The sequence below is a fragment of the Chiloscyllium plagiosum genome, unplaced genomic scaffold (genome assembly GCF_037043375.1).
Source record: "Chiloscyllium plagiosum isolate Xiang-an unplaced genomic scaffold, Cpla_swu_hap1 HiC_scaffold_38, whole genome shotgun sequence".
Classification (NCBI taxonomy): domain Eukaryota; kingdom Metazoa; phylum Chordata; class Chondrichthyes; order Orectolobiformes; family Hemiscylliidae; genus Chiloscyllium; species Chiloscyllium plagiosum.
In genome coordinates this window covers 10,142,868-10,151,703 of record NW_028270176.1, presented here as the reverse complement: position 1 = coordinate 10,151,703, position 8,836 = coordinate 10,142,868, and the positions used below count along the sequence as shown (strand labels likewise).

General features: G+C 50.7%; 1 protein-coding gene across 1 annotated transcript in view; it reads left to right on the top strand.

Annotated features, from left to right (window-relative positions):
- Positions 1–2,362: 2,362 nt before the first annotated feature.
- LOC122545602 (transmembrane protein 145) overlaps positions 2,363–8,836 on the top strand; it is a 101,759-nt gene continuing 95,285 nt past the window's right edge. The window contains exons 1-2 of the mRNA XM_087980981.1: positions 2,363–2,439; positions 8,440–8,518. Coding sequence (XP_087837107.1) covers positions 8,457–8,518 — 62 coding nt within the window. The 5' untranslated portion in view covers positions 2,363–2,439; positions 8,440–8,456. The remainder of the gene's footprint in view (positions 2,440–8,439; positions 8,519–8,836) is intronic.

Here is an 8,836-nt window from a genome sequence, read left to right as displayed (position 1 = left end):
TGTATCTAACCCTGTGCTGTCCCTGTCCTGGGAGTGTTTGATGGGGAACAGTGTAGAGGAAGCTTTACTCTGTATCTAACCCCGTGCTGTTCCTGTCCTGAGAGTGTTTGATGGGGGGATAGTGTAGAGGGAGCTTTACTCTTTATCTAACCCCGTGCTGTCCCTGTCCTGGGAGTGTTTGATGGGGGGACAGTGTAGAGGGAGTTTTACTCTGTATCTAACCCTGTGCTGTCCCTGTCCTGGGAGTGTTTGATGGCGGGACAGTGTAGAGGGAGCTTTCCCCTCTATCCAACCCTGTGCTGTCCTTGCCCTGGGGAGTGTTTGATGGGAGACAGTGTAGAGGGAGCTTTACTCTGTATCTAACCCCGTGCTGTCCCTGTCCCTGGGAGTGTTTGATGGGGGACAGTGTAGAGGGAGCTTTACTCTTTATCTAACCCCATGCTGTCCCTGTCCTGGGAGTGTTTGATGGCGGGACAGTGTAGAGGGAGTTTTCCTATGTATCTAACCCCGTGCTGTCCCTGTCCTGGGAGTGTTTGATGGGGGGACAGTGTATAGGGAGCTTTACTCTGTATCTAACCCCGTGCTGTCCCTGTCCCTGGGAGTGTTTGATGGGGGGACAGTGTAGAGGGAGCTTTACTCTGTATCTAACCCCGTGCTGTCCCTGTCCTGGGGGTGTTTGATAGGGGGACAGTGTAGAGGGAGCTTTACTCTGTATCTAACCCCGTGCTGTCCCTGTCCTGGGAGTGTTTGATGGCGGGACAGTGTAGAGGGAGTTTTCCTATGTATCTAACCCCATGCTGTCACTGTCCTGGGAGTGTTTGAAGGGGGACAGTGTAGAGGGAGCTTTACTCTGTATCTAACCCTGTGCTGTCCCTGTCCTGGGAGTGTTTGATGGCGGGACAGTGTAGAGGGAGCTTTCCCCTCTATCCAACCCTTTGCTGTCCGTGTCCTGGGAGTGTTTGATGGGGGACAGTGTAGAGTGAGCTTTACTCTGTATCTAACCCCGTGATGTCCCTGTCCTGGGAGCGTGTGACGTGGACAGTGTAGAGGGAGCTTTACTCTGTATCTAACCCCGTGCTGTCCCTGTCCTGGGAATGTTTGATGGGGGACAGTGTAGAGGGAGCTTTACTCTGTATCTAACCCCGTGCTGTCCCTGTCCTGGGAGTGTTTGATGGGGACAGTGTAGAGTGAGCTTTACTCTGTATCTAACCCCGTGCTGTCCCTGTCCTGGGAATGTTTGATGGGGGACAGTGTAGAGGGAGCTTTACTCTGTATCTAACCCTGTGCTGTCCCTGTCCCTGTCCCTGGGAGTGTTTGATGGGGGACAGTGTAGATGGAGCTTTACTCTGTATCTAACCCCGTGCTGTCCCAGTCCTGGGAGTGTTTGATGGGGGACAGTGTAGAGTGAGCTTTACTCTGTATCTAACCCCGTGCTGTCCCTGTCCTGGGAATGTTTGATGGGGGACAGTGTAGAGGGAGCTTTACTCTGTATCTAACCCCGTGCTGTCCCTGTCCTGGGAGTGTTTGATGGGGGACAGTGTAGAGTGAGCTTTACTCTGTATCTAACCCCGTGATGTCCCTGTCCTGGGAGGGTGTGACGTGGACAGTGTAGAGGGAGCTTTACTCTGTATCTAACCCCGTGCTGTCCCTGTCCTGGGAGTGTTTGATGGGGGACAGTGTAGAGTGAGCTTTACTCTGTATCTAACCCCGTGCTGTCCCTGTCCTGGGAATGTTTGATGGGGGACAGTGTAGAGGGAGCTTTACTCTGTATCTAACCCGTGCTGTCCCTGTCCTGGGAGTGTTTGATGGGGGACAGTGTAGAGGGAGCTTTACTCTGTATCTAACCCTGTGCTGTCCCTGTCCCTGTCCCTGGGAGTGTTTGATGGGGGGACAGTGTAGAGGGAGCTTTACTCTGTATCTAACCCCGTGCTGTCCCAGTCCTGGGAGTGTTTGATGGGGGACAGTGTAGAGGGAGCTTTACTCTGTATCTAACCCCGTGCTGTCCCTGTCCTGGGAGTGTTTGATGGGGGACAGTGTAGAGGGAGCTTTACTCTGTATCTAACCCCGTGCTGTCCCTGTCCTGGGAGTGTTTGATGGGGGGACAGTGTAGAGGGAGCTTTACTCCGTATCTAACCCCGTGCTGTCCCTGTCCTGTGAGTGTTTGATGGGGGGACAGTGTAGAGGGAGCTTTACTCTGTATCTAACCCCGTGCTGTCCCTGTCCTGTGAGTGTTTGATGGGGGACAGTGTAGAGGGAGCTTTACTCTGTATCTAACCCCGTGCTGTCCCTGTCCTGGGAGTGTTTGATGGGGGGACAGTGTAGAGGGAGCTTTACTCCGTATCTAACCCTGTCTTTCAGTTCTCAGTCTGGCTTTCTTCTGCCTGTACTGGGGGCAATACGCTTGGGATGGAGTTGGAAACCACACCCTCAAACTTCTGGGTGAGTTACACTGTCTGTGCGAGTTACCTCCCTCTGTCTCCCTCTCTCTCTCTCTCTCTCTCCTTCCTCTTACTCGTTCTGACCATCCCTGTGCCCCCCCAGTCTGATCATCTGTCTGTCCCCTCATTCGTTCTGACCATCTCTCTCTCTCTCGTTCAAACCACCTCTCTCTGTCTCTCTCTCTTTTTCTCTCGTTCTGACCATCTCTCTCTCTTTCTCTCGTTCTGACCATCTCTCTCTCTCTCGTTCTGACCATGTCTGTCTCTCTCTCTCTCTCTCTCTCTCTCATTCTGACCATCTCTCTGTCTCTCTCTCTCTTTCTCGTTCTGACTATCTCTCTCTCTCGTTCTGACCAATCTCTCTCTATCTCTCTCGTTCTGACCATCTCTCTCTCTCTCTCTCTCTCTCTCGTTCTGACCATCTCTCTCTGTCTCTCTCTCTCTCTCTCTCTCGTTCTGACCATCTCTCTGTTTCTCTTGTTTTGACCATCTCTCTCTCTCTCTCACACTTGTTCTGACCATCTCTCTCTCTCTCTCTCATTCTGACCATCTCTCTCTGTCTCTCTCTCTCTCGTTCTGACCATCTCTGTCTGACTCTCTCTCTCTATCTCTCTCGTTCTGACCATCTCTCTCTCTCTCTCTCTCGTTCTGACCATCTCTCTCTTTCTCTCTCTCTCTCTATCTCTCTCTCGTTCTGACCATCTCTCTCTCTCTCGTTCTGACCATCTCTCTCTCTATCTCGTTCTGACCATCTCTCTCTCTCGTTCTGACCATCTCTCTCTCTCTCTCTCTCCCTTCTCGTTCTGACCATCTCTCTCTGTCTCTGTCTCTCTCTCTCATTCTGACCATCTCTCTCTCTCTCCCTTCTCGTTCTGACCATCTCTCTCTGTCTCTCTCTCTCTCGTTCTGACCATCTCTGTCTGTCTCTCTATCTCTCTCGTTCTGACCATCTCTCTCTCTCTCTCTCTCTCTCGTTCTGACCATCTCTCTGTCTCTCTCTCTCTCTCATTCTGACCATCTCTCTCTCTCTCTCATTCTGACCATCTCTGTCTGTCTCTCTCTCTCTATCTCTCTCGTTCTGACCATCTCTCTCTCTCTCTCTTTCTTGTTCTGACCATCTCTCTCTCTCTCTCTCTCGTTCTGACCATCTCTCTCTCTCTCTCTCTCGTTCTGACCATCTCTCTCTCTCTCTCTCTCTCTCGTTTTGACCATCTCTCTCTCTCTCTCTGTCTCTCGTTCTGACCATCTCTGTCTGTCTCTCTCTCTCTATCTCTCTCGTTCTGACCATCTCTCTCTCTCTCTCTCTTTCTCGTTCTGACCATCTCTCTCTCTCTGTCTCGTTCTGACCATCTCTCTCTCTCTCTCTCTCGTTCTGACCATCTCTCTCTCTCTCTCTCTCTCTGTCATTCTGACCATCTCTCTCTCTCTCTCTCTCGTTCTGACCATCTCTCTCTCTCTCTCTCTCTCTCATTCTGACCATCTCTCTCTCTCTCTCTCGTTCTGACCATCTCTCTCTCTCTCTCTCTCTCTCTCTCTCATTCTGACCATCTCTCTCTCTCTCGTTCTGACCATCTCTCTCTCTCGTTCTGACCATCTCTCGCTCTCTCTCTCGTTCTGACCATCTCTCTGTCTCTCTCTCTCTTTCTCGTTTTGACCATCTCACTCTCTCTCTCGTTCTGACCATCTCTCTCTCTCTCTCTCTCGTTCTGACCATCTCTCTCTCTCTCTCGTTCTGACCATCTCTCACTCTCTCTCTTGTTCTGACCCTCTCTCTCTCTCTCTCTCTCGTTCTGACCATCTCTCTCTCTCTCTCGTTCTGACCATCTCTCTCTCTCGTTCTGACCATCTCTCTCTCTCTCTCTCTCTCTCGTACTGACCATCTCTCTCTCTCTCTCTCTCTCTCTCGTTCTTACCATCTCTCTCTCTCTCTCTCTCTCGTTCTGACCATCTCTCTCTCTCTCTCTCGTTCTGACCATCTCTCTCTCTCTCTCTCTCCCTTCTCGTTCTGACCATCTCTCTCTGTCTCTCTCTCTCTCTCATTCTGACCATCTCTCTCTCTCTCTCTCCCTTCTCGTTCTGACCATCTCTCTCTGTCACTCTCTCTCTCGTTCTGACCATCTCTGTCTGTCTCTCTATCTCTCTCGTTCTGACCATCTCTCTCTCTCTCTCTCGTTCTGACCATCTCTCTCTCTATCTCGTTCTGACCATCTCTCTGTCTCTCTGTCTCTCTCTCTCTCATTCTGACCATCTCTCTCTCTCTCTCATTCTGACCATCTCTGTCTGTCTCTCTCTCTCTATCTCTCTCGTTCTGACCATCTCTCTCTCTCTCTTTCTTGTTCTGACCATCTCTCTCTCTCTCTCTCTCTCGTTCTGACCATCTCTCTCTCTCTCTCGTTCTGACCATCTCTCTCTCTCTCCTTTTGACCATCTCTCTCTCTCTCTCTCTCGTTCTGACCATCTTTCTCTCTCTCTCTCGTTCTGACCATCTCTCTCTCTCTCTCTCTCCTTTTGACGATCTCTCTCGCTCTCTATCTCTCTCGTTCTGACCATCTCTCTCTCTCTCTCTCTTTCTCGTTCTGACCATCTCTCTCTCTCTCTTTCTCTGTCGTTCTGACCATCTCTCTCTCTCTCTCTCTCGTTCTGACCATCTCTCTCTCTCTCTCTCAGTCGTTCTGACCATCTCTCTCTCTCTCTCGTTCTGACCATCTCTCTCTCTCTCTCTCTCTCTCTCTCATTCTGACCATCTCTCTCTCTCTCTCTCTCTCTCTCTCTCTCGTTCTGACCATCTCTCTCTCTCTCTCTCTCGTTCTGACCATCTCTCTCTCTCTCTCTCTCTATCTCTCTCTCGTTCTGACCATCTCTCTCTCTCTCTCTCTCTCTCTCTCTCTCTCTCTCATTCTGACCATCTCTCTCTCTCTCTCTCTCTCTCTTTCTGACCATCTCTCTCTCTCTCTCTCTCGTTCTGACCATCTCTCTCTCTCTCTCTCTCTCTCGTTCTGACCATCTCTTGCTCTCTCTCTCTCGTTCTGACCATCTCTCTGTCTCTCTCTCTCTTTCTCGTTCTGACCATCTCACTCTCTCTCTCTCGTTCTGACCATCTCTCACTCTCTCTCTCATTCTGACCATCCCTCTCTCTCTCTCTCTCTCTCGTTCTGACCATCTCTCTCTCTCTCTTGTTCTGACCATCTCTCTCTCTCTCTCTCTCGTTCTGACCATCTCTCTCTCTCTCTCTCTCGTTCTGACCATCTCTCTCTCTCGTTCTGACCATCTCTCTCTCTCTGTCTCTCTCTCTCGTTCTGACCATCTCTCTCTCTCTCTCTCTCGTTCTGACCATCTCTCTCTCTCTCTCTCTCTCTCTGTCGTTCTGACCATCTCTCTCTCTCTCTCTCTCGTTCTGACCATCTCTCTCTCTCTCTCTCTCTCTCATTCTGACCATCTCTCTCTCTCTCTCTCGTTCTGACCATCTCTCTCTCTCTCTCTCTCATTCTGACCATCTCTCTCTCTCTCTCTCTCGTTCTGACCATCTCTCTCTCTCTCTCTCTCTCTCTCGTTCTGACCATCTCTCGCTCTCTCTCTCGTTCTGACCATCTCTCTGTCTCTCTCTCTCTTTCTCGTTTTGACCATCTCACTCTCTCTCTCTCGTTCTGACCATCTCTCTCTCTCTCTCTCTCGTTCTGACCATCTCTCTCTCTCTCTCTCGTTCTGACCATCTCTCTCTCTCTCTCTTATTCTGACCATCTCTCTCTCTCTCGTTCTGACCATCTCTCTCTCTCCCTCTCTCGTTCTGACCATCTCTCTCTCTCGTTCTGACCATCTCTCTCTCTCTCTCTCTCGTACTGACCATCTCTTTCTCTCTCTCTCTCTCGTTCTTACCATCTCTCTCTCTATCTCGTTCTGACCATCTCTCTCTCTCTCTCTCTCGTTCTGACCATCTCTCTCTCTCTCTCTCTCGTTCTGACCATCTCTCTCTCTCTCTCTCTCTCTCCCTTCTCGTTCTGACCATCTCTCTCTGTCTCTCTCTCTCTCTCTCTCATTCTGACCATCTCTCTCTCTCTCTCTCTCCCTTCTCGTTCTGACCATCTCTCTCTGTCACTCTCTCTCTCGTTCTGACCATCTCTGTCTGTCTCTCTATCTCTCTCGTTCTGACCATCTCTCTCTCTCTCTCTCGTTCTGACCATCTCTCTCTCTATCTCGTTCTGACCATCTCTCTCTCTCTCTCATTCTGACCATCTCTGTCTGTCTCTCTCTCTCTATCTCTCTCGTTCTGACCATCTCTCTCTCTCTCTTTCTTGTTCTGACCATCTCCCTCTCTCTCTCTCTCGTTCTGACCATGTCTCTCTCTCTCTCTCTCGTTTTGACCATCTCTCTCTCTCTCTCTCTCGTTCTGACCATCTTTCTCTCTCTCTCTCGCTCTGACCATCTCTCTCTCTCTCTCTCTCTCCTTTTGACCATCTCTCCCTCTCTCTATCTCTCTCGTTCTGACCATCTCTCTCTCTCTCTCTCTCTCTCTCTCGTTCTGACCATCTCTCTCTCTCTCTCTCTGTCGTTCTGACCATCTCTCTCTCTCTCTCTCTCTCGTTCTGACCATCTCTCTCTCTCTCTCTCTCTGTCGTTCTGACCATCTCTCTCTCTCTCTCTCTGTCGTTCTGACCATCTCTCTCTCTCTCTCTCGTTCTGACCATCTCTCTCTCTCTCTCTCTCTCTCATTCTGACCATCTCTCTCTCTCTCTCTCTCTCGTTCTGACCATCTCTCTCTCTCTCTCTCTCGTTCTGACCATCTCTCTCTCTCTCTCTCTCTATCTCTCTCTCGTTCTGACCATCTCTCTCTCTCTCTCTCTCTCTCTCTCATTCTGACCATCTCTCTCTCTCTCTCTCTCTCTCTCTCGTTCTGACCATCTCTCTCTCTCTTGTTCTGACCATCTCTCTCTCTCTCTCTCTCGTTCTGACCATCTCTCTCTCTCTCTCTCTCTCTCGTTCTGACCATCTCTCGCTCTCTCTCTCTCGTTCTGACCATCTCTCTGTCTCTCTCTCTCTCTCTCGTTCTGACCATCTCACTCTCTCTCTCTCGTTCTGACCATCTCTCTCTCTCTCTCTCGTTCTGACCATCCCTCTCTCTCTCTCGTTCTGACCATCTCTCTCTCTCTTGTTCTGACCATCTCTCTCTCTCGTTCTGACCATCTCTCTCTCTCTCTCTCTCGTTCTGACCATCTCTCTCTCTCGTTCTGACCATCTCTCTCTCTCTGTCTCTCTCTCTCTCTCTCGTTCTGACCATCTCTCTCTCTCTCTCTCTCGTTCTGACCATCTCTCTGTGTCTCTCTCTCTCTCTCTCTTTCTCGTTCTGACCATCTCTCTCTCTCTCTCTCTCTCTCTCGTTCTGACCATGTCTCTCTCTCTTGTTCTGACCATCTCTCTCTCTCTCTCTCGTTCTGACCATCTCTCTCTCTCTCTCTCTCGTTCTGACCATCTCTCTCTCTCTCGTTCTGACCATCTCTCTCTCTCTCTCTCTCGTTCTGACCATCTTTCTCTCTCGTTCTGACCATCTCTCTCTCTCTCTCGTTCTGACCATCTCTCTCTCTCTCTCTCTCTCTCTCGTTCTGACCATCTCTCTCTCTCTCTCTCTCTCTCTCTCTCATTCTGACCATCTCTCTCTCTCGTTCTGACCCTCTCTCTCTCTCTCTCTCTCGTTCTGACCATCTCTCTCTCTCTTGTTCTGACCATCTCTCTCTCTCTCGTTCTGACCATCTCTCTCTCTCGTTCTGACCCTCTCTCTCTCTCTCGTTCTGACCATCTCTCTCTCTCTTGTTCTGACCATCTCTCTCTCTCTCGTTCTGACCATCTCTCTCTCTCGTTCTGACCCTCTCTCTCTCTCTCGTTCTGACCATCTCTCTCTCTCTTGTTCTGACCATCTCTCTCTCTCTCGTTCTGACCATCTCTCTCTCTCTCGTTCTGACCATCTCTCTCTCTCGTTCTGACCATCTCTCTCTCTCTGCCCCTCCCCCAGCGAAGTTGCTGTTTTCCATGAGTTTCCTGATATTCCTGTTGATGCTGATCCTGTTGGGAAAAGGATTCACCGTCACCAGGTAAGGAGCTGCTGCTGGCCCAGGGTTTGGGGGGGGGGAGGGGGTGGGGGAGGGGGTGAATAAGCCACTGGTCTCCCCCCTGCTCCCTGGGGCTGCGGGGATGGTGGGTGGGGGGGGTGAGCTGTGAAGGGAGAGACTGGGTTGGTGGGGTGGGGGGGTGGGGGGTGGGCCATGGTCCCCATTGATCACCCACAGCTAATGAAGATGGTGCTTGTAAATCTCAGCACAGCAAGATCCCACAACCTGCCCCATGCTCATGCCTGAAATAGAGAAGCAGAGAAGCACCCCGGATCCGAACTCCCTCATCGTCAGGAACAT